General features: G+C 52.5%; 1 protein-coding gene across 1 annotated transcript; it reads right to left on the reverse strand.

Moving 5' to 3' along the window:
* Positions 1–11,779: 11,779 nt before the first annotated feature.
* LOC112298894 (CMRF35-like molecule 7) lies at positions 11,780–19,819 on the reverse strand. Its single transcript, XM_024554008.3, has 4 exons — positions 19,689–19,819; positions 14,546–14,872; positions 13,312–13,375; positions 11,780–12,753 (listed from the first exon to the last, which is right to left on the reverse strand). Exons 1-4 carry the CDS (start codon positions 19,729–19,731, stop codon positions 12,561–12,563), a joined length of 627 nt encoding a protein of 208 aa, XP_024409776.2. The 5' UTR covers positions 19,732–19,819; the 3' UTR covers positions 11,780–12,560.
* Between the last annotated feature and the right edge of the window lie 5,421 nt (positions 19,820–25,240).

Here is a 25,240-nt window from a genome sequence, read left to right on the forward strand (position 1 = left end):
CAAGAGCAGACTGTCCTCACAGGGTGACGAGCATTCCACTCGTCAGGGGGTGAGAGGGTCAAACCTGTCCTCAACTTGTCAGTTATCAGCCTCAGGGGCGGTCAGCTGATCAGAAGGCTGTGGGATCAGGAGGCTGCAGATCAGCTGGGGCGGGGGGGGGCTTAAGAGGGACTTTGCTCTTGGGGAGGCACACGGCTTTGTGTCCTCTCTGCTCTGATGCAACCAGTGGTGGGAGCGGGGGAACAGGCTCCGCAGGGAGAGAGCGGGGATCCAGGAAGCAGTCAGGATTGTCCCAGAACCCCAGAGAAGGAGGGAACAAGGGCCCGGAATCTTCTAACCCCAGAACTTTTGCTTTCACCTGGACCCCAGGGCTGTGCCAGCAGGTGCTGATGCACATTAGCAAGCGCTGGTGACCACCACGGTCACTGCCACGTCCCTGAGGGCACGTGGCCTCTGTCGCTTCTGGCCCTGATCCTGTGGCTTGAGCCACATTTCAGCTGAAGTCCCAGGCTGCTTGCGACACCCCCAGTGCCCGGAAGCCTCCCACGTGGTTAAGGGAGCACGGCTTGGCCCACGGAATCCCACCCACCATGTGGAATCCCATGTGCAGGTGCTCTGTCCACACAGGCAGAGACGCTTGGTGCTCCAGAAGCCGTAGGAGAAGCAGCCCAGAGAAAGCAAGCTGGGGACACAGCGTCTTCCCACCTGCTCCAGGGCCACAGACCCAACAGGGAGCGCTGTTGTCCTTGTGCCCAGGAAATAAAGTCCACCCCGGAGCTCCCTGGGAAACCTGGCCGGGAAGGTGTGTGTGCGGCAGGACTGTCCTGCCTTCCTGGGGCCCTGGCCTTGGGAGCAGCACCTGCCCCCACCATGGCCGTTGCTTGCATCTTGCTTCCTGGGGACAGAGCTGTAAGAGGTTGACTTCAGAAGAAGCCACTCTCTACTTACAGGCATCTGAGGCAAAAAGTCCTCCACGTTCCAGGTCTCTGTGGGAGCCGCACAACCTGGTCCGGGATTAGAGAGGCCTGGATTGGGTGTCAGGACACAGGCCTCCTGTCCCAATTCAGAGTCAAGGAAAGTCAGGGAAATTGAGGCCGGGAGGTGCAGGAATGCACCTGAGTCCACACTACTTGTTCAGAGCTGGGATTCCGGACCAGGCTCTCACTAGACATGAGTCACTTCCTTGAGCTGCATTCCTTCACCTGTGAATGGAGCTAGAGCCCGGCCTCGCCTGCCATCCAGAGCTGCTGGAAGAGCAGGGGGTGGCCGTTTGGAAAGTGGGGTGTGAGCTGGTGCGGCACGGGGCGCGCTCTGGTTATACAATGCTCCTGTCAAACCATGGTAAGTTCCCTCCCGACCCTGACCTTCTGCCCCCGCCCCTCCCCCTGCGCAGTCAACTCTTTCTGACGCCCTCTCGTGGGTTTTTCTCCTTTCTGGTGAATTTCACCTTCGGCACCGTGACTCAGTGAGGTCATGTGGGGGTGACGCTGAGGAGGAAGTGAAGGAGAAGGTGCATGAGCAGCGGGAGGGCTCAGGGCCCCGCAAGTGCTTGGGATGCACCTGCCCCTGGGGTGGGCTGTGGGACCCTGGTTTTGTCTGGTCGGACCAGTCCCCCCAGTGCCGTGGACGTGGATGGAATTCGATGATGCAGAGGTGTCATGGAGCAGCTTTTCCCCGGGGCTGGCCCTCATCCTTGCCAGGGCGGCACCTGAACACCACACGCACACCCAGAGGCACTCACACTCCACCATAGCTCAAGCGAGATGTTTGGGGGACACTCCTCTCTAGGGACTGGATGCTGGTGACCCACGCCCAGGCCATCTCAGGGCTCCTCTCTGGTGTTCTGATTGCAGCTCCCTGGGAGGTCCCCTGAGTCGGCTCAGGAGCCTGGACTCAAACAGATGTCCCCACACTGGGGTCATCTCCAGGCTGGCCTCCAGTGGCCCGCCCAAAGGCCCACCTCGCGCCTCTCGTTTCTGTGTGCTCGTCACCAGATATTCTGCTGCTGGCGCCAGGCTCTTTGTTCGGAATAGAGGTTCTCAACCTTGGCACTATGCCATTTTGTAAACGTGATCGTTCAAAAGGACACAGTTGATACACTGTACCATCTGCCCTTTTGGAGCACACAATCCAGCGGCTCTTAGGACACTCACAAAACTGTGCGACCACCACCAGTATCGAATTTCAGAACTTTTAAAAATAAATATATTTTATTGATTATGCTATTACAGTTGTCCCATTCCCACCTCCCCCCCCCCTTTATTCCCCTCCGCCCTGAGCTCCTCTCTCTCCAGCATTCTGCTCCTTTAGTTCAAGTCCATGGGTCATACATATAAGTTCTTTGGCTTCTCCATCTACACTATTCTTAACCTCTCCCTGTCTATTTTCTACCTACCATTTATGCTACTTATTCTCTGTACCTTTTCCCCTTCTCTCCCCCTCCCACTCCCCTCTTGATAACCTGTGATCTCCTTTTCTGTGATTCTATTCCTGTTCTAGTTGTTTGCTTAGTTTGTTTTTGTTTTTGTTTTTGTTTATGTTTTAGGTTCAGTGTCAATAGCTGTGAGTTTGTTGTCATTTTACTGTTCATATTTTTTATCTTCTTTTTCTTAGATAAATCCCTTTAACATTTCATATAATAAGGGCTTGGTGATGATGAACTCCTTTAACTTGACCTTATCTGGGAAGCACTTCATCTGCCCTTCCATTCTAAATGAAAGCTTTGCGGGATAGAGCAATCTTGGATGTAGGTCCTTGCCTTTCATGACTTGGAATACTTCTTTCCAGCCCCTTCTCACCTGTAACGTTTCTTTTGAGAAATCGGCTGATAGTCTTATGGGAAGTCCTTTGTAGGTAACTGTCTCCTTTTCTCTTGCTGCTTCTAAGATTCTCTCCTTATCTTTAATCTTGGATAATGTAATTATGATGTGCCTTGGTGTATTCCTCCTTGGGTCCAACTTCTTTGGGACTCTCTGAGCTTCCTGGACTTCCTGAAAGTCTATTTCCTTTGCCAGATTGGCGAAGTTCTCCATCATTATGTTTTCAAATAAGTTTTCAATTTCTTGCTCTTCCTCTTCTCTTTCTGGCACGCCTATGATTCGGATGTTGGAACATTTAAAGTTGTCTGGGAGGTTCCTAAGCCTCTCCTTATTATTCTGAATTCTTGTTTCTTCATTCTGTTCTGGTTGGCTGTTTATTTCTTCCTTCTGGTCCATACTGTTGATTTGAATCCCTGTTTCCTTCCCATCACTATTGGTTCCCTGTACATTTTCCTTTATTTCACTTAGCATAGCCTTCACTTTTTCATCTAATTTGTGACCATCTTCAACCAGTTCTGTGAGCTTCCTGATGACCAGTGTTTTGAACTCTGCATCTGATAGGATGGCTCGGGAAGAAGCCCTATCCTGGTGAGCAGTCCTTCCCCTCCCCAGCCCCTAGCAACCACTCACCTACTTTCCATCTCCCCAGACTGACCTCTTCTGGACACTTTGTATAAGTGCGATTGCACAGCAGGCTGCCTTTCACGTCTGACTTTGTTTCACTCGGTGTGATGTTTCTGAGGCTGATTCGCGCTGCAGCCTGGGTCCGTATTTTGTTCCTTGTTAGGGCTGAGTAACATTCCACTCTGTGGACACATCGGGGTTTGCTTGTCCATTCAGTGACGGATGGGCATTTGGGCGTTTCTACCTTCTGACGACTGTGAGTAGTGCTGCTGTGAACATCCATGCACACATTTTCCCGTGGACACACGGTTTTATTTCTCGTGGGTGTGCCCCTAGGCGTGTAAGCGCCGGCTGGTGTGGTGACTCAGTGTTTGACTTTATTTAACTACCAACATTTTGGGTAATTGACATTTTGAGATAATTCTTTGTTGTGGAGAGATGCCCTGTGTGTTTAGGATGTTGAGCAGACTCCGTGACCTCTACCTAGTAGGGGCCAGTAGATGCCACCTCCAAACACACACCAACTGTGACAACCAAAATTGTCCCAGGTGGTGCCAGATGTCCCCCGTGGGATAGAAATCACCCCAGGTGGAGAACCTCTGGTTCAGAGGGTTTCTTTGGCTTTTTAAGGTAAAGTCAAGCCATGACATTGGGCCTTGGGCCTGGAAAAGATTCTGTGTGCATGTCTGAACTTGAATCTGTGTTAACTTCTTGCAGAGCTGGCCCCCCACCCCACACACCGTCACACAACCAGCCACCCCGTTTTTCTGTTGTTTCCTCCTTTTCTTATTTAGCATCTATTTGGTAACTGCCGTCCCAGGTGCCACCTGCACCCAGGGGACAGGGAAGTAGACTAGATAAGCTTTCCTCTTCCTCCTTTTGCCTTCATCACCCACAGAGCAAGCATGCGGCAAGAGCTCCGGCATTCTAGAAACTAAATGAAAGGTCTGTGAGAAGCCCTTAAGCCCAGGCTCTCTCTGTACACAGGACATTTGGAGGAGAGGAGCAGGGGTCACAGAGAAGACCACGGCAACGTGGGGACCAGACTCCACCTGCCCTGACCCTGCCAGGGGCCCCTTTGCTCCTGTCGTTCAGGATGGGGCCGACACGGCCGACCCCAGCTTTCTCCCAGCGCCCCATGAACCCGGCCTTACCCAACGATGGGCACGTCCACGGTTGTTTCATTTTTATGTCAGTCCAACAAAGTTTATTTTTAAGTCTAAAGGACCCAGGAGAGTTACCCAGGAGAGGGAAGACTAAAAGTTCCTCCCATCACCCATCCTGATTTTACTGGCAAAAGCTCTCAGTCTCCTTAGCATGACATTTGATGACTCGCACCTGCTCCTCTAGCCTCGTGTCCCCTCCTCCTGACAACCCGCCGTGTCCTTGAGTTCCCTCATGTCTTTGTGCTGTATATGATCCCCCTCTGTCTGGGGTGGGGGGGAGCTTTCCTCTTTCCCTGCCTGGGAGATACCCGTCATCCTTCCCAGGTAAAATGTCACACCCTCTGTGAAACCTTTGCCGGTCATCCTGGAACAAGGTGGCTGTCACCTGTTGACAACCACCTCTACAGTGGTGCCCGATGCTGGCATAGCCCTTGTCCCTGGAGTGGGGATCACTTGTGACCGCGAGTTCTTTGAGTGCAGGAGAGATATCTTGTTCATTCTTGCACCCCCAGCTCCCAGCTCGCTGCCCGGCACACAGGAGATGCTGCTGTGTGCTTGCGTAGGGCCGTGTTACTATGTCGCCGGATTTCCCTCAAGCCCTCTCCCCTTGAGAACTGGACAGGCCCACCCCAGGTCTCCACCCCGTCCCTCAGCTCCAGGAGGCTGAGAGGGAGCAGGGTTGGGGGCAGCCTCTGAATCTCCCGTCTCCAGCTCCTGCCTCTGCTGACATATAAAATGTGAGATCGATTTTAGTATTATATTTGATTCAACCCAACACACTCAAAATACTATTTCAATGATACTGGAGAGATTTTAAATTCTTTTTTTTTACATAATAATTCTTTAACACCTAGTGTGTATCTGATACTCACCACACGCCTCAACACAGACCGGACACATCTTCAAGTTCACAACGGCCACGTGCAGCCAGTGGCTGCCGATCGGTCCGGATGCTGGTTACCCAGCGCCCCCTCTCCAGTCCAGATCTCCTTGGCGTTTCACTTTCATCTGTTCTCTCCTCGCACCCCCTCCAGCTGTGTCTTACTTTCAAGGACAAGAAGAAGCAATGGTGCCCTGGCCAGGGAGCTCCGTTAGTTAGAGCTTTGTCCCAATGCGCCAAGGTTGCAAGTTCGATCCCCAGTCAGGGCACATACAGAATCAACTAAGGAGTGCATGAATAAGTGAGACAACGAACCGATGCTTCTCTCTCTGTCCCTCCCTCTCGCTCTCTAAAAGCAATGATCATTTTTTTTTTTAAAAGAGGAGGCAATGGTGACAGAAATGCTCAAAGAGGAAACAGTGACAGAAAGCTTCAGAGCTGGGTTGAAAGAGTGCCGATAAGCTTGGCTACGAGCTTTATGTTAGTATAAAATAAGCAGATTGCTCTCCAAGTTCTGGCGTGAAAACTACAGAACGTGGTCATTCCCCATCTCACACTATCGCCCTGGTTCCCAGTCACAGCGCCCTCCCCTCCAAGGTTCTCCTTCGCTGTCCCTGCGGTCAGGTCCGCAAGGTGGAGATGCTGCCCATCTCTGCCATTCGGTGATCAGGGCATGATGTTAGCGCTGGATTTCTTCCCTTCCCATCTTCGCTCTGTCTGAATCACTTTAATCAGCGTTCTTCTTCTCTTTGGAGCAGTGATGTCATGTGACGGGCGGTGGAGACACCTGTGGTTCTGGGGACAGGTCTGTGGCACTACGATGGAGAGAGGCTGTGTGTCCTCCCTTATCCTGGTCACGCGGTCCATGGGGGCCCCCAGTGCTGGTTGGTGTAGGTGGGAGATCACAGCCCAGCCAGGGTCCACACAGGTACACATCACCAAGGGAGACACCAGAAGACGCATGCAGAAGTCCCCAATCTCTGCACGAACTGGAGGGCCAGATGTTGGAGGGCATCTGTGCCACTCTCTATAAACAGGCGATCGCTAGTGGGTGTGTGGCGACGGCTGAGATTCCACTGGGCATGGCCATCGGAGGGTCAGGCTGGGTTCTACCACCGCGTACAGACTGGGGCCTCCAGCCTCTGCCCTGTGAGCTTCTGCAGCTTCCTGCTCCCAGGCCCATGGGCGCAGGGCCCCATCTTTCTTTGATGGATGCCACCTGAGGTTAGGACACACCCTCCCTGAGAACTCCTGTTCTCAGGAGAGCCAAGCTCAAGGCCATGAGCACTTGAGGGCCTGTTGTTTCCCAACAAATCTAGAGAAATTGGCGGCTGAGTCAAGTCTTCATACTTTTTTTCCTTTTTGGCCAGAGACGCAGTCACCGGGGTTGACCCCTGCATGAGAACTAATGCCACACCTGAGCTGTGAGGAGCTTGTACCCTCGTGGGGCCTTCTGTTTGCCAAAAGGAAGCTGCTATTGCCCTGGCGGATTCTGGCCTGGGAAGCTGAGGAGGGGAGGAAAGGGTCAAGCTCCAGGGCTGCAGGTACAGAGCACCCAGGTCTTGAGAGGTGGGTCTGAGAGGAAGGAACTTATGTGTTCGCGTAGACCAAGGCGAGGGACCCAGGAAGATGTGACGTGAGCCAGAGACCAGAGGGGACTTTAGGGAGGCTTCTGTAGTAGAGTCCTGGTCACTCTCTACCCAATGTCTTCTGCCCCACACCTGAGTCGGAGCCAGCCATGAGACACCAGGGGAGACCTGGTAGCTGAGGCTCTGGGCAGTTTCTCAGGAGAGGCGGCCCAACTGTTTTTCTCAGAAGTCCTGAGTCAGGGAAAGATCACTGTTTGCTCCGTACTCGCTGGGGCAGGGGCAGCCACAGGCTGAAGACCAGGCCGAGACCATGACGCAAAGGCAGGAAGGAACTTGCATCAGCCAACCCAGGGGCATCCCAAGGACCAAACCGACCGACTAAAAGCCCAAATGAGATAACGGCGAAACCAGAGAGGAGGATGTAGCTACTCCGGAGCCAAGGCCGCCACAGGGAGGCCAGAGCTCTGGGATGCACTGCAGAACTGGGGGGACAACAGACTCAGAGGCTGAGCAAGAGCAGCGGCGCCTGAAACATCACTTTAGATCGGGGTTCTAAAAGGGTCTCCGTCCTCGGCACAACGGGAGACTGGGAATCACCTGCCTGTGAGCAAAGGGAAATAGTTCACAAGCAACAGTGGAAACCCATCTCCGAGGGAGGGAGGGGGTAGGTGGAAGCGGAAGAGGGCGTGGGGAGGCTAAATGGTCATGGAAAAAAATGCAATAGAATTTTAAAAAATTATCTAAAACACCTGTCTCCATCGCAGTTTCAGGTGGAAAAAGTTATTAACAATCATCACATTAATATATAGTATCCTTTGAGAATTGTTAAGTATGGGCCTGGGATTCAGATTTCCACAGAGTTAGGGAAACCCTGAGCAGGGAAAATGAGATTGCAATGCTGCCGGGTGACTGTCACCCCTTGGTGACCAGCAGAAGCAAACACAAATGCCTTCTAGAGGGACACAGCCTCAACCCGCAGATCAAACCGAGCTGACCTCGAGCTCCCAGCCCGGGGTTTCCAAGTACGGAAGACGGGAGTCACCGTGAGGGGGAGTGAGCAGAACCGAACGATAGATTTCAGTCTCCAAAGATTTCTGACGTCAAGATGATCTGAAGAATGTAAAAGGATGTCTCCTAGGCTTAAAGAAACGTCAGCGGGCATTGAAAGTATGGCGAAGCATGCGGAGACTGTTCAAACTCGGCCGGGCAGGTGTGAAAAAGGGCCCTGTGGAGCATCTTGAGACGGCAAATGAAACAACTGAAATTAAAAACACCGTGGTTTGCCGAACAGCAGGCCGGAGACTGCAACAGGCGTCGTGATCAGGACAGATTCCCCAGAAGCAGATGGAGCCGTGGAAGGGAGGTCAGGCCACGTGGAAGACAGGGCAGCGGACCTACTGTGTGTCTAATCCAGTGGCTCCCCACCAGGGTGATCTTGCCCCCAGGGGACACTTGGCAATGTTGGGAGACGTTTCTCTGGTTGTCACACTTGGTAGGGGGGGGTGCAGGGCAGGATTCTACTGACTCGGAATTAAATGGGCCCAGCAGCTCTTCTTCCCTGCGAGGCTCTGCACCTGATGCCTGTAACGGCCAACTCCACTGAGCCATAATTTGTACTAAGATGGAATTCACTGATCGGAAGCATGTGATCAGCTGTGCGCTTCATTCTTCTGCACTCGCGGTTGATGGTGGGAAGTGAGGATTGGCCGTAGAGGCTGCCTTTCTCGTCCCATTCCTAGTGCCGGGCGTGGAGCCAGGTCTCAGGAAACTCCGTTTCCAGCTCTGCATGGGGACCCAGGTAGCTCATCCTGGGCCGTCACCACTGAGCACTTCCACCTGAGAGATCTAGAAGCTCCTCTTTGATTTCAGCTTAGTCCTCACCCACCCATCCAACTCTTAAAGAGAAAGTGGCTTATGTCTCAGAACCAAGGTATAAACTAGGTAGGGAGCTAGCCTTGAGCTCAGCCTCGTCTTGGGGACCAACTGAGCTCATCAGCATATTTTTTCCATGTGATTTTTGTTTTGCCAGCCAAACCAGACAGGCATCTTCTGAGTCTGTGTTATTAATGGCCCTAGATCCTGTGTGGTCTGCCTTCAGGTAATTTTACGTTAATTTGTGTCTCTGCCAGAAGCTGACGTCCTGAGGGAACTCTCCCACTGCCTGGAACTTGGGGACCCCCTCTCTCCCATCCCACCCCTGGAAGACCTCACACAGCCCCTGTGGTGCCGGCTTCATGGACCCCACCGAGCACGGAGGACTGCGAGGGAGCCGGCGGGTCTTCTTTAACCCCTGACCACTCCGTGAGGCAGCTTCCGTGGTCATCTCTGCGTCACAGAGGATGTTCAGGTTTGCCCTTGAGCCATTCTGGCGGGTGTGTGGTGGGGTCTCGTGCTTGCTTCAATCCCAACTGTGCTTTCTAAGTCATCTCCCCAGGGGGGCCCCCCCAGGGGAGCCTGTGAGCCCCCTCCTCAGCTGCAACCTTCCGCTGCAGAGATGGAAGGAGGGCAGCTGAAATGAGAGCCGGCTCTTGCCTTTCAAGCTGCATTAATAGCAGGAAACAGCAAGAGGCTCTCTCATTCACTGAGTAGTCAGTGTGCGCCAGAGACAGTGCCTGCACCTGGTGCGTGCTTCACTACTCACATTTGTTGAATGAATGAACGAACAAATGAATGAATGAATGAATGAATGGATAGGGATCTGACATGGTCCCAATCTCATGTTTTCCATGGGAACAGCAACCTCGGTCCTAACTCCCCAAAAGGTCATCCTTGGGGCTCCCCACTGGACAGCTCGTCACCTGCTGGGGACTGACGCTGACCTCTGAACCCAGGACACCGCCTGTCCTGGCTGTGCTGAGCTGGCCCCGGACGTGGCGCTGTGCTGATGACACAGCATTCATTCATGAGCCTGGTTGGGGGGTGGCAGGAGGTAGGCAGGGACCTGGCTATGGACGCCAGGGTCCTAAGCTCAGAAAAGGCTGGAGGAAAGGTGACCCGCAGATGAGGAGCTGGGATGGAGAGGGCGCAGGGCCACAGATGGTGCCCTTCCAGCAAGGGGATGGCAGCTGGTGCTCAGAGGGACCCTCGGTCTGGGTGGAGACTTGGCTCCCCAACTCCCAGGAGACAGGGGTCCACAGTAAGGACATAAGCAGGCCCAGCCCCGAGGATCGAGGCCAGGCAGATAAGCGAGGCACAGAGAGAGAAGCTTCAGAGAATAGGTGAGGGACGTGCTGGAAACTCTTCCCTTCAGCCTCATTTATTGAGAGAAGGCCATTCAGGATGTATCCAGCCTCGAGAAGAAAGAGCCAATGCCCCAGGTCCTGGCAAGGGGGCCCTTCTCACTGGCCCTGCTCTGACCAGCTTCTCCCTGCCCTCGGTAAACTTCCTGTGTGGTCACGTAGCTGCTCAGAAGTGAAGGCTGGTGAGGAGGAGGAGGAACTCATGGGAAGCAGAAGTCTCGCTTCCCTCTGAGAAAGATGTGCACCAGCTCGATCCACTTCTTGACCTCCATCTCCTGATGCCTGGGTGCAAGGCACGCTGAGTCCAGCACATGAGGACTGTCCTTGCCCACAGCTGCTGATGGGCATGTGGGCTCCTGTGCCAGGCTCCTAACGGAGGCACATTTGCTAGAAAGCGCTCTTCCAGCTCTAACTTATTCAATGTCTATCTTTCCCCTTCCCCAGCCAGTGGGCATGTTGGGCAAGCTTTGCTTGACAGTTTCATTGGAACCCAAGGGGCAGTTGCCAGAAGTGGGAGTGGGGGTGGGAGGGTGTTCAGGACAGAGAGACAACAGATGTCCACTCCAGTGGATTCTCTTGGGAGACATTGTAACAGTAACAACTCAACCATAGTATCTCCAAAGACATCGGGGAGCTCATTGCATGTCCACAGTAAGAAACTGTGGGAGGAGCGTGGGCACTAGGTTGGCCCCTCACCCACGTGAGCCAGCTGGGGACAAGCTGGATGCTGGCTTTGCCTTCCGTGGTGGAGCTGCTGGGTCACCCTGAGTCTGGCTGGATCTTCGGGAGGTGGGATCCAGCAAACAATCCACCGAGGGGGCCTCTGGGGCCCTGGACTGTGGGCCAGCTCCCCAACAGGGTGGCGAGGCCAAGGGTGTTGTTTCTGTGGGTGAGGCGCTTGAATGGGGCAGCACTGTTTCCCAAGAGAGTTTTCATTACTAAGATTATTTTGATGACACCATTTAAGACAGGCAACATTATTTCCCCCCAGACAGTTTTCTTTTTTAAATCCTCACCCTCCGGTGCCTCCTGTAGGTGTCCCACCTGGGGGTGGAACCTGCAGCCTAGGTATGTGCCCTGAACAAGGTACAAACCCACAGCCTTTTGGTGCACTCCAACCAAGTGAATTGCACCAGCCAGGCTCCCTCGAACAGTTTTAATTAACCTTGTTTTTTAAACAGATTTTTAGAGAGAGGGGAAAGGAGGGAGAAAGAGAGGGAAACATCAATGTGTGGTTGCCTCTCATACGCCCCCAGCTGGGGACCTGGCCCCCAACCCAGGCATGTGCCCTGACTGGGAATCGAACCGGCGACCTTTTACTTTGTAGGATGATGCCCAACCCACTGAGCCACACCAGACAGGGCTGAATTAGCCTTATTTAAACAGTACTAAAAGAGACAACATCATTTCCTCAGGTTTTACGACTCCCTCCTGGCCCTCAGGTAGTGTCTGAGGCCCAGCTGCCCCACGGGAGACCTGAGCAGTCATGCTGAGCTGGGGCCCCAGGAGGTGCCCCCGCCCTGAGGTGTGGGGGTGCAGGGGGCTGGGGAGCCAGGATGCAGGAGGAAGAGGAGGCGGGGGAGGCAGAAGGCCAGCCCTGCAGCTGGGCCCAGCGAGGCTCCCCATCCCTCCTCGGAGACGGGTACTCAGAGCGGTGCCCCGCTGGGCAGAGGGCTGTCCATGCTCTCAGGCCCCAGAACTAGGAACTTGCAGAATCGCCCTCTTCGGTGTGTGTCCTCCTGGGCAAGAGCCATCAAACCCCAGCTTGGTTAGCGAAAAATAATAATAATAAATTTAAAAACTTAATACATTTATCAGAAGTTCAGGCGTATCAGGCACAAAGGGAACACCCTTTGTTTGGTCTCAGGAATGACAGGAACCAGGGACCAGCCAGGGCTCCATCTCTGTCCCTCTGCCTCTCCCATTCCTGCTGCTTCTCCCTGTGTTTTGGTCCCTAGCTCTGTGCCCGGGCTCCTCCAGCAGTGAGGACACAGCTGTCCGAACTTGGGCTCCACCCCAGCAGCTAGTGACCCGACCCCTGGGGGTGGGACGGGCTGTTTTCTCCCTGAGGAAGTGGAGCAAGGTGCTGGCCCTGCTGGCAATGGCAACGCTTCAGGAACAGCCGAGCTGTGTCCCTGAGCTGTGCAGAGCAGGCAGGGAGGCGGCCAGCCCCCAGGGGACCCAGGGGTGTCCGAAGGGTTCCTTCCCCAATCCATTGTCTCTCCTGGGAATAGGGTCCAGGCTCAAAAGGGTTTTTTCACCCGTCTGTCTAAGGGGCTGTCTGTGGTCAGGTCACAGGACAAGGACAAGTTCGAGTAGATGGGCTCTTCCCTCTGCTCCTCGGGGGCGCTCCGAGGCTCCTTCAGCCAGAGGACAGCACCGACCAAGAGCAGTAAGATGGGCACCTTCACGAACACCAGGAGCATGTAGTGGTTCCTGTCGGAGGGACAGAGTGGACAGAGGGGTCAGGGACCTGGGCCCCTCCAGGGCCTGTCATTCCCAGCACCCACCCCACCCTGCCCCATGTGAGTTTCCTCAAGGGCTCAACCCTGACAGCTCCTCCGAGGTCACCTCAGCTCCTTGGTTTTGCTTAGGACAGGGCCCAGCTCCTTCCAGGGCTCCTGTGCCCAACGGGCACTGCAGCTCAGGAGCAGTGCTACTGTCACCCAGGACAGGCTGCTGGCCTGTGTCCTCGCTGCTCCGCTGAGTCACTCTCCTGCTCTGTGGCACCTGACGCCTTGTGTTGTGGGGGTCTGTGTCTTACCCCCCCTTGGCACCCACCAGGCCACTGAGCGGGGGATAATGCCACAGAGCAGCGCTTGGTGTTCCTCGGAGCGGTGCACTGGTGAGGGCAGGGCAGGTGAGGAGTGAGATGGGCCAGGGCTCTGGGCCTTGACACTGCCTGTGACAGGTGACCACATTGGGTCCCTGGGCTCGGCCGCCCCATGGGAGAGGCCCCAGGTAAGGACAGGAGAAAGGACCGAAGCTACTCACCGGATGTGGGAGCCGAATGACACCTCTGCGTGGTTGTTCAAGGTGTTCCTGGATACCACGTTCTCTGGGGGGAGCAGAGGCACAGGCAAAGTCGGCCACAGGTTCTTGGCACAGACTAGGAGCTGGTGCGTGACACACGCTGCCGCCCCTGCCCTGCCAGCCCCCACCCACCATGAGACCCCCACCCCCCCTTGCCCTGGATTGGGAAGCTTGGTTCCTTTGGAGACGTCCCTTGGGCTTCTCCCCTTTCTATCAGGTCATCCGAATCTCAAACATGATTATTGTCCCCATCATTTTCAGGTGTGGCAAGAAGAAATACAAATTAAATGGGAGTAGGCACTTGAGTTTATCCTGAGGAGAGAGAGAAATCTTTATATAACCTCCCCACTTCCTCCTCTGAGTGGGACTGTTGGTTTGGGGGGAAACCCCTGGTCTTTTGTTCAGACAGGGCTCAGGGACAGACAGTTCTGGAAAGGGGGCCTCTCGTTACTGGGGTGGTGAGGGGGAGGAGCCCCGAAGGCTGGTGGATAACAGGGCACACTCTGGTTTAGCAGTGAGTGAACAGCGACCCCAAGGAATGGAACATCTTTATGGGAAACTGTGAGACAGTTTATGGCAAGCTTGGTCATGGGTTCCCGAGACCAGCCCGGCACCAAGCACCCACGATGCCCCTTGTATCTGAGTCCCAGGTCTGGTGCTCTGCACCACCAAGCCCCACCTCTGGTCATTCTGGGAGCTCCGGGCTGAGCTCCAGGTGACTGCAGTCACCACGGCTCCTCAGGAGGCCGCTGATCACCTTACCTAGGCTGGTGCCTCCCAGCTCCCGCCCCAAGACCTCTGTTCGCCTTTCTCCCTAAAGCTCCACATGGGGCACACTTTCAGCCGGTCTGGGTCCCTGCCCACCTGTTTTCATCAATCCCATCTGTGTCCCCACAGATCTTGGCTTCCCCTACTGGGTGGCCCTGGGGACGTTTTGCTTGGCTGGTCCTCTCTGAACTCCACTCCACCCTCGGCAGCCCCCAGCTCTCTGGGGCTGCGGCCCTAACAGCAGTGCGCGGGCCGCTGGGCCTCAGTGTCTCTCCCTTTTCCACCCCACACCCCGCATCTGCCTGCCTGTCTCTCGGGCCCTCTCTCAGTGGTTCTCAGGACCTCAGCCAGGAAGCAGGGTGGCAGGGCCCCCCCTCTTCCAGTCCTGAGCAGCAGGGCTGCAGAGGGGAGAAGAGGAAGTCCTTACCTGGGACAACCATCACCCGAACAGGTGTTCCAGGGTCAGCTCTAGGCTTCTTAATCCCACACCAGTACGTGTCATTGTCGTCTCTCCTGAGGTCCTGCATGGTCACCATGATTGAGTGGTCTCTCCGATTGTCCCTGATGGACACCCTGTCCTTCTTCACTTCCTGTAATCCCTTGGTCTCAACGAGGACCTGACAATAAAGCCACTGTGCTCCTCGACACCAGTACTTCTTGTAGGTCTCCCATCCTGGCCTGTAGCGACACTGCACCATCAGCGAGCCCCGCTCCCAGCCGCTCACGGACTCTGGGCCTTGGATGGAAAAACAGCCTGGAAAACAGAATCCCGAGATACAGACCCTGCTCCACTGAGCCAGGCCTGGCCTGGGAGGACCCTGGGCTCAGGTGGCTCCAGCCTAATGTCCACTGGGCCAGGGTCCCCGGCCTCCTTGCACTTCCCACAGTGGCTGATTGCAGGCGGCCGGCGTGATGTCACTGGACAGAGAGTTGTCCTTGTGACCCAGTGTGAGCTGCTCCAGCACACCCCAGGGACGGGTGGGGGGCGGGAACCCAGTGCTCTCTCTCCAGCCTTCATCTCGCCTCGTTCTAGTCCGTCCCCGCGGAGTGATCCTCTGGGTCCGTGGTTTCGGTGTTTGTCCTCGTGCGGATAAATCCCAAATCTGTTATTTGCAGCCCAGATTAGCTCCAACCTACCATTTTCTAATACACTCGTGATCCCTCCTCTGGGAGAAGGTCCACATGGACAGACTAGCAATGGCCTGATGGAAGGGGGATAGGTTAGACCGGCGTGTAAGCTGCACGGGCGTTCCACTGTCCTGTCGGTCAGGTGACTCCAGTTAAACTGACTGTGGTCAGGTGCACTCTCCATCCTTGGCAATGGCCACTGGTGCCTTGGTTCCATGGAAACGAATAAGCTCAGAGAAGCACAGCAGAAGTCTCTCTTGACCTGCTCATAGCCCCCGAGTCTCGGGGCCAGGCTGGGGGCCAGAGAGCAGGATATCTCTGTGTAGCCCCAGGAAGGTGCTGCCTCCTCACACCTCAGACCTTCAGCCTGAAGCTCTTTCAGTAAACTTGGAGGTTTGCATGTGTGGTAGGCAGAATAATCCTCCCCCAAAATGTTGACGTCCTAATCTTCCAAATCTGTGGATATGTCATCTTATATGGCAAAAGGGCCTTTGCAGGTGTGATTAAATTAAGGGACATCATCTGGATTATCCAGGTGGGCCCAGTGCCATAGTGCCATCACCAGGGTGATGTCAGAATGAGAGAGGGCTGTGGAGAGGGGGCCAGGGGTCTTGAACCAAGGATGCGGGCAGCCTCTAGAGGCTGGGAAAGGTGAGGAAACATCCCTCTTCAGAGCCTCTAGAAGGAATGGAACCTGCCTACACCTTGATTCGAAGCTACTCGGACCATGGTGGGCTTCTGAACTAAGATAATAAATTTATAACGAAGTATTCAATCTGCAGAACTGACCTCACGCTCTTGAACCAACAACTGCACCAACACACCTCCCTAGGAAACCTGGCGTCTTCCTCGAGCCCGGCCCTCCTCCTCCCTCCACGACTGCCTGGTGACTGGTGTAGCCACGTCTACCCCAAAAGTGCTTCTCAGAGTGATCTTCTTCTTTCCTTCTCTGCGGTTGCAGCCCATGCGGACGGCACGGCAGAGCAGAAAGAGAAGGACCTTTGGACACAGAGAGACGCGTCTGCCACGAACATGTTGGGAAACCCTGGATGAGTCTTGCTTCTTTGTGTGTAAAATGGCAGTGCCGCGTTGCACCTTACACGTTGTTATAGCCTGGACTGTGTCGAACCCTAGACACCCAGGGGTCGCTCCATCAGCAATAGGCTGTCCACAGGTCAGGTGCTCATCTGGTGCATGGGTCATGGCCATGACACCTGGAGAGGCTCTCCCCCTCCTGCAGCTCCATCCCCCAACCTCCCCTGTGTAGGGCTGCCGGAGCTATGTCCTGAAATTGTCCCTACCTAGTCCTCACCTGCAATTGCCGTGAGCACTTCAAAATCTTTCAGGAAGCAGCCTAAGTGTCCACCAGTAGACAAATGGGCATAAAGATGCGCTCCCTACATACGGTGGAATGTAAGTCAGCCATAAAAAAAGGACGAAATCTCACCATGTGCGATGACATGGATGGGCCTGGAGGGTATCATGCTGAGTGAGATGCGGCAGACAAGGACAAATGCCGTATGATCTCACCTAGATGTGGAACCTAAACAACAAAGTAAACAAGCAAACAAGACAGAAACAGGCTCAGGGTGAGCAAGTAGATGGTTGCCAGATAAGAAGGGGGGGGGATGGGTGGAAGGGGAAGGTATTAAGAAGTACCAATGGGCAGTTACCAAACAGGCGTGGCAGTCACAAACTACAGCTCGGAGAACGTGGTCTGCAACACGGTAATACCTGTGCGCGTGTCAGATAGGTGCTGGATTTATGGGGTGATCACTGCATAAGGCCTATACATGTCTGATCACTACGTGGTACCCCTGAAACTAACGTAATATTGCATGGCAACTGTAAGTGAGAAATCACATTGTTTCTAAACACTGAATTTTTAAAAAATAAATACATTTTTAAACTTCTAAATCTTTCAGGGCCTCTCCTGCAGCCAGCCATGCCCCGCCCACTGCCTCAGGACGACTTGAAATGCTTGAGTCTGGCATGCAGCTTTCTGCCATCCGGACCCACGTTCTCTGTCCAGCACCGCTCCGGCCCCTTCCTGCCTCCCACTCTACCCCGTGACCCCCACCCACTCTCCACTTCCCCTGACTCTGAGGCGTCTGTGTCATTGCTCACATCCTTCTTTCCCCGGAAACCTCTTCTCTGATCCCTGCCACCTACTGTCTCCCTTGATGACCCCCGCAAGGCCCGGCCTGCTTTGCAAAGTTTCACTCCCCTTCCCTACAGATCTGCTGGCCCCTACGGCCCTTTATGGCCACCTGATCGCCACGTGGGGTGTTATCATCCTTAGCGGTCTCTCTCTGCTCCTCTGCTGGGAGGCTCTGGCCCGAAGAGCTCTCTTCCCACCCTCACCCGCCATGTCTGGCACAGCGCCTGCATCCTGGTAGGTATGACTGTTCTTGGCCAGATATCGGACATCATTTTTGATTCTAGGACTAACTCGGATTTCCACACCACTGGACGACAAGTAGAAGGAGGCTCACTCCAGTGCTAACGAGAGTAAAGGCTGGAGGCACACAAATGCCGTGAACCACGGATTGGCTAAATGATTTGGGTCCGTCAGTGACGTGGTTAAAAAGACAAATCACAGAATATAATGGGAAAGATGTCCCAGGTAAATTATTACTAGGTCGAAAATTTGCTTAACACACAGTGTGTATGATTCCATTTCTGGGGGGAGTTTTTTCCATAGCTCAGGAGTAGGAAAAAAAATCTGAAAAAAAAAGACAAAATATGTGTTCTCAACTTTAAGCAGTGGTTAGTACGTTTCTATTCTGTGAAAATGTTTACAATATCATGAACTGATACAACCATAAAGGTAATTTTGAAAAAAATAAAAACTGGGAGTCAATCAGGGGATAGCAGCTGATGCGAAATAGAACCAAATGCAAGTAGATCCGGTCGTTCTCTTCCTCCGGAGAAACTAGCACAGCCGCAGGGACAGCAGGGTTGGGTCACGCGCAGCAGGAAAGCGATGCCGCCGCTTCCCAACAGAACACTCATCCCTCCCAGCTTTGCCAACTGAACCCCCCAGTAAATCGCTCCCAACGGGCTTGGGCTCAAGTTTAAAAAATACGTGGGAGGTTTTTATAAACACAGACTACGGTGGGTGGAGCGGTTAATTAGGTCCTCGGGAACGGGCGGGTTTGTTCGGAGGAAGAAGAGAGGTAGAAAGGACGGGAGAGCAGCAGTCAGCGAGGAGTGGAGCTCTGGGGAGCAGGGCTGACGGGTTTCAAAAGCATCAGGCTGTTTGAATTTCAGTTTTTTGTTTCCATGGATCTGAGATGTAAACTTCCTCTTCGGTCAGATCGTTCAGGAAGAGTTGCCACTGGGACGAAATCCTTGCCCCCAAACAGAGAAATGGTTGAGCTGTGTCTGTGAGACAGCAGCTGACAAATACACAGAAAAGGAGGCACAGGCAGCCACAGGGAGAGCTCAGAGGAGACGCACTGGGGCGTGGGCTGTGCAGCGGGGTTGGAGCTCGTCTTATCTGCGCGCGTGTTGCAAGGCGTCTTGCAAGGTGTCTTGCTGGCGCCGGGTGCAGCCAGCAGTCACACCAGCCCGAGCTCGGCAGTCATTTCTGGGGTCCAGGTCTGTGCCTGGGATATCGCCTCCCTCTCCCCATTGGGAGAAAGAGAGGCTGTCTTTCCACTTGCAAACACTTCGGAGCACCTACTCTAAGCCAGTCCCCAACCTTCCCCTCAGGGTTGTTGGGGGCTCACGTAAGGGAGCAGAGAAGAGAGCGCCCTACCGGAAGTTGGGTCATTCTTTCTGACCTCACCCCATCCCCTTTCTCCGCTTCATTTCACAAAAGCGACCCCGTGCTGGCTAATGGAAGCCCACAGGTGAAAACGCGGCGGGTGGCTTTTCTTTCAACCTTCACTAGCTTCACCCCCTTTCCAAGTTAACACAGAGTTGGAGGGTGCAGGAGGTCGCCCCCCCCCCCCCCCCGCGTCTTGCCTCCATAGCAGTTCCCCCATCCCCAAGCCACAGGCCCACCACGGGGGTCTCGGCGTTCGTCTGGGGAGAAGGGTTTGCATGGCACTGTCCACGGGAGGTAGACTGTGTGTGCGCGTGCGCGAGGCTGCGCAGGTGTGAACGAGCATCTGCGTATCCTGGCGTGCCTGCGAGTGCATGCTCCTCCCTCCAAGCACACCTCCACCGGAGTTGTTCGTCTGTAGTATGCCTCACCCACTGAGCTGTCGGGGCCCTCTTTTACGACCGGTCCCGTTTCTCTTCCCTTCACGTCGTTGGAGCCTGATGCACGCCTGGCACCAGGTAGGACCCCCATGTGCTTTTGCCGAGTGAATTAACAGAGCCACCTCTCATTTCCCCAGACGCGACACCTCCCCTTGTACCTGGGACAGGTGCTCTCTGCCTGCTGTCTGGCCCTTGTAGTTCTAAGTTCCTGAGGCCCCAGTGGCACTCACCTGGGAGGCTGAGAAGGAATAGAGTGGGGGACAGCAGCCACATGGTCCTGTTCCCGGCTCCTCGGCCCTGTGACTGATGGCCAGAGAGCACCCTCAGATCCCAGCGGGACACTAAGAGCTCGGCCTGAGCACCTTCTGCTTGTCTAGATGACCTCTGAGTTTCTCACCCGTTCACTTCCTTTTATAGAGTGTTTCCTGCTTTTAGTTATTCAGCAAAAGGAGTGTCATTTCTGAGTATGTCTGTGTCAGAGGACCCTGGAGTCCCCACTAGGCAGGAAAGAGGAAGCAAGGGGGCTGTGCTGGGTGAGAAGGGCCAGGGGCAGAGATGTCTGTAGAAGAGTCCGGAGGGGACAGCTGGCCTGTGAGGCCTTGCATTCAAGGGGACAATAGCCTGCATGCCAACTCCAGAAATGGCTCGCCGCTATCATAATGGATCTCCCGCGTCAGGAAACTGCCCCCTCGCCCTCAACTCAGGCGTCAGGTGCGCATACTCGGTATACCTGGAGGTGTGTTTGTTGGGGTGTTACAACCAAGTGCATAAGCACAGCTGTGGGATCAGCCAGACCTGGGTTCTAACCCCAGAAGCACCACCTACGAGCTATGTGACTGAGGGCAATTCCCTTAAACTTTCTGGGCCTCGGTTTTTGCATCTGTAAGTTGGGCTCATAGAAGTTGATATGATTGGAACCTGCCTCCCTATACCCATAGGGGGAAATAGGGCCGTACGTTAAAATTATCTCTTGAAATCCAGTGTGGCCTTAGGACACAGCACCTGGCTTTTTTTTTTTTTTTCTTCTGTTATGATGTGACCCAACCCAACGAGATTGTCCCCAGATTCAGCCCAGACCTGCAATCAGCTCTGGCACATCTGTGGCCCTGCCCTGGGAGGGGGCAGAGGCAGCAGCAGGGAGGGGCCTGGAGCAGGGAGGAAGGGGCCAAAGAGGCTCTTAGAGGTGCTGGTATCAGGCAGGTGTGGCTTTACCCAAACCAGTAAAGTGGCCCAGCAGCCACAACGCACCTGGTGGAAGCCACAGAGTCGCCAGCAGAATCAGCTGAGTGCACTGAGACCCATCCCCTGACCTTGCCCAGAAACTGTGAGCCAGACAACGGTCCTGTAGAGAAGGGGTGTTTTGGACCAGCCGGTGGGGGTGAGGAAACAGAGTTGCCGTGGGAATTTAACGAGAAAATGTGCCCTGGGGCAGGGTTCATGCTCCACAGTGTCAGAGCCCCGGGTCAAACTTCAGACACAGGGCGAAGAGCAGACAAAGTCAGCCCAGGGCAGGCAGCTGAGCAGAGCTTGGTGAGCTGGGTTTCCTCACTAGCAACAAGACAAGTTTTATCCTTAGTCTGATATAATTTACTTTGGATCCTGATTCATAACCCTGGTGTTAAACTCTTGAGAACAAACAGTTTGGGAAGGCAGGTGAGGGTATTTGTCCCGGGTGTCTGAAGCCAGCTGTGGGGGTCGGGGCTCTCCCGGGAAGTGCTGGGGTTGTGGTGGCTCAGACCCACTCAGAAGGGCTGGGAGAGGTCAAAGGGCTGAGTCAAGGCCCAGGGACCCAACAAAGGTGTTTGGGATGTGAGTCTCATCCGCGCTTTGTCAGATAAGATTAGGCCAGATTGTCGCTCCATTTTCAATTCTCCAGGAAAGTGGAGCAAGTTCATTTTAGTATGAAAATGTGTGTAGTTCCTCATATTCATAAGACAAAGGAGAAAAATCATGCAGTCACGTAAATATCTGCATGAAAAGCGTTGTACACAATCCATCACCTTTCCTGATGAACTAAGAGGAGAAGGGGACCTCCAGGCAAACATTCCGCCAACATTAAACCAACACCGAGTCCTGAGAAACCTCCCCTTCTTGCCCTTCCCAGGGGGAGGACAAGATGTTCTCAATCACCACTTTGATTGGACGCTTTGGTTAACCTAAGCAACACAAGCAGAAACAGGAACAAGGGATAGGAGCAGCGGAAAGGAAGAAGCAAAATTTTACCTAGTTATAGATGAACTGATTGTCTACGTATAAAGCTGAAAAGATTTAGATTGTAGTAGGCTTGTTCTATGTAGACAAGACTCTATAAGGTTAAAGAACTCGAAGGTTAAGGTATTAAAATAACTACCGTTACAACAATTTAACGGATACACAACATAAACAGATGTAAATCGTGATATAAAAGGTAGGCTTTTATATGTGGCTGAAGCTGTTATCAACTTAAAATAGACTGTTATTTCTATGAGATGTTTTACGTAAGCTCCATAGTAGCCATAAAGCAAAACCTACAGTAGATACAGAAAAGACAAAAAGGGAATCAAGACCTACTACTATGGAAAATCATTAAGTTACAGTGGAAAACAGCAAGAGAGGAGAATGAAACCAGGGAACTACAAAACAGCTGGAAAACAACTAATAAGATGGCAAAGTAAAGTAATTACCTATCAATAATTACTTTAAATTTAAATGGAATAAATAGTCCAATCAAAAGGCATTGAGCAGCTGGATAGATTTGCAAAAAATAAGGCCAAACTATTTGCTGCCTACAAGAGATTCACTTCAGCTTTAAGGACATACAGACTCCAAGTGAAGACATGGAAAAGATATTCCATGCACATAGAAACCACGGGAGAGCAGAGGTCCTATCAGGCAACACAGGCTTTAAGAAAAACTGTCATACATCAGACCATGTGGGATTTACCCCTGGGATGCAGGGTTGCAACAAAAGCAAACCAATCAGTGTGATACACCACGGACAAACCAATCAGTGTGATACACCACATTAATAGAATGACAAATGAAAATCGTGCAAACACCTCAGCAGATGCATTTGACAAGCACAGCATCCTCTCATGATAAACAAGCTCCCAGCAAAGCGGGCGATGCAGGAATCTACCTCAGCGTCATAAAGGCCACTGATAACAAGCCCTTACCTCACATCATACTCAGCGGTCAAAGGGTCACAGCCTTTCCTCCAAGATCAGGAACCCACTCTTGCAACTTCTATTCAGCGTAGTTCTGGGAGTCTTTCCAGAGCAGTAGGCGGGATTTTTTTTTTTTTTTTTAAGGAATCTACATCAGAAAGGAAGATGTAAAGTTGTCTCTGTTTGCAGATAACGTGATCTTATATATGCATAGAAAACCCCAAAGTCTAGGCCAAAAACCTGTTAGAACTAATAAACAAATTCAGTAAAGTTGCAAGATACAAAAATCTGTTGCATTTCCATACACTAACAACAAACTATCTGAAAAATATATACAGCAAACAATTCAATTTACAATAGCATCAAAAACAATAAAATACTTGGGAATAAATTTAACTGAGGAGATGAAAGACCTGTACAATGGAAATTATAAGACATCAATGAAAGAAATTTAAGACAAAGATAAAAGGAAAGATATTTTGTGTCCATGGATCAGAAGAATTAATATTGTTAAAATGTCCGTACTACCCGAAGCCATCTACTTATCCAGTTCGGTCCCTATCAAAATGCCAATCACGTTTGTCACAGAAATAGAAAAACCACCCTAAAGTTTGCACGGAACCACAGAAGACTTCAATAGCCAAGTCAATACTGGCTAGAAAGAACAAAGCTGGAGGCATCACACTTCCTGATTCCAGACACATCACTAATTCATAGTCATCAGAAGAGTGTGATGTGGCATAAAAATAGACACCCAGGCCAGGGCGACAGAATCAAAAGCCCGCAGGTCAACCCCTGCAGATGCAGGCAACTGGGATGGTCTCTCCAAGCAACAGAGCTGGGAAAACGGATAAGCACATGCAGAGAAGTGCAATGGGACCCCTATCTTACACCACTCACAAAGATAAGTTGCAATGGATCGAAGACTGAAAACTAAGACATCAAACCATGAAACTCCTAGAAGAAAACACGTGGGCCTTGGCAGTGACTTCTGGATATGATGCCCAAACCACAAGCAACACAGGCCAAAATTAGTAAGTGGGGTTCTATCAAACTTAACACCTTGCCCACAGCAAAAGAAACAATTAATGACGTAAAAAGGCGATCTACAGAAAGAGAGAAAAGATTTGCACATCATGTATCTGATAAGAGGTTAATATCCCACATATGTACAGAACTCATATACCTCAATGACATCACCACGAAACCCCAAACAGCCCAATTTAAAAACCGAGCAGAGGAACTGAACAGTTTTCCAAAGACGACATAGGGATGGCCAGCAGGGGCATGAAAAGGTGCTCCATGTCACTGCCCGGCAGGGAAATGCAAATCCAGACCTCGGTGAGCTATCACCTCACCCTCGTTGGAATGGCTGTCACCAAGAAGGCAAGCTGGAACCGGTGTTGGTGAGAACGTGGAGCGAGGGAGCCCTTGTGCACTGTTGGTGAGGATGCTGATTGGCGCAGCCGCAATGGAAAACAGAGAGTATAGAGGTTCCAAAAAAAATTTGAAAAAGAAGTGCCCTATGATCTAGCCATCCCACTCCTAGGAACAGCCAAGACGTGGAAGCAACCTAGTTGTCCGCCAGCAGATGAACAGGTAGAGAAGATGCGGGGCACGTACACAATGGAATATGATGCAGCCACGAGCAAGAAGGAAACCCTGCCATTTGGAACAGCGTGGATGGATCTTGAGGGCATTACGCTACGTGGAATAAGTTGGACTGAGAAAGAAACAGAGTGCGTGATGTCACTTGTGTGTGGGACCTAAATAAGACAGAACAGAGTGCAGCTGTGGCCACCAGGGGCCGGGGGTAGGAGACGTGGGGAGATATTGGTCAAAGGGGGCAAACTTCCAGTTAAAAGACAAATTCTGGGGACCTAGTATATCGATGGAGACTATAGCTACTAATACTATATATGTACTTAAAAGTTGCTAAGAGCCCTGGCTGGTGTGGCTCAGTCGATTGCATGCCAGCCTGAGAACCAAAGGGTCATTGGATGGATTCCCAGTCAGGGCACATGCCTGGGTTGTGGCCCATGTCCCCAGTAGGGGGCGTGCAAGAGGCAGCCACACACTGATGTTTCTCTTCCTCTCTTCCTCCCTCTCTTCCCCTCTCTCTAAAAATAAATAAATAAAATCTTGGGGGAAAAATGTTGCTAAGAGTGTAGATCTTAAATGTTTTCACCACAAAAAAGAAATGGCAATTACGTGATATAGTAGAGATGTTCACTAACACTGCAGTGCTAATCATTTTGCATTTAAAATAAATAAGTGTAGCAAATGAAAACATTGTACACTTTAAACCTACACAGTGCTATATGTCAATTATATCTAAATGAAGCTGAAAAAATAAAGTAACCTCGGGAACTGTTGAACATCTATGTATACTCTGGAAAGATCTATGAAAAATGGGGCAAAACCATGAAGAACACGAGGGGATGAATGTGAAGTTCAGAGCTGGCTCCCCCAGCGGAGGATGCAGGGCTACAGAACTATCGATGATGTTCATTAGTGACGCTGCGTGGGGGCACGCAAGGGTTGGAGGGCACACCTGGCTTTATTGAGTGTGCATTATTACATATATTTTTTGTGTCTGGCACATTGCAAGAAAAATCTTTCTAATAAGTTTACAG

Source organism: Desmodus rotundus, chromosome 9 (genome assembly GCF_022682495.2).
Source record: "Desmodus rotundus isolate HL8 chromosome 9, HLdesRot8A.1, whole genome shotgun sequence".
Taxonomy (NCBI): Eukaryota; Metazoa; Chordata; class Mammalia; order Chiroptera; family Phyllostomidae; genus Desmodus; species Desmodus rotundus.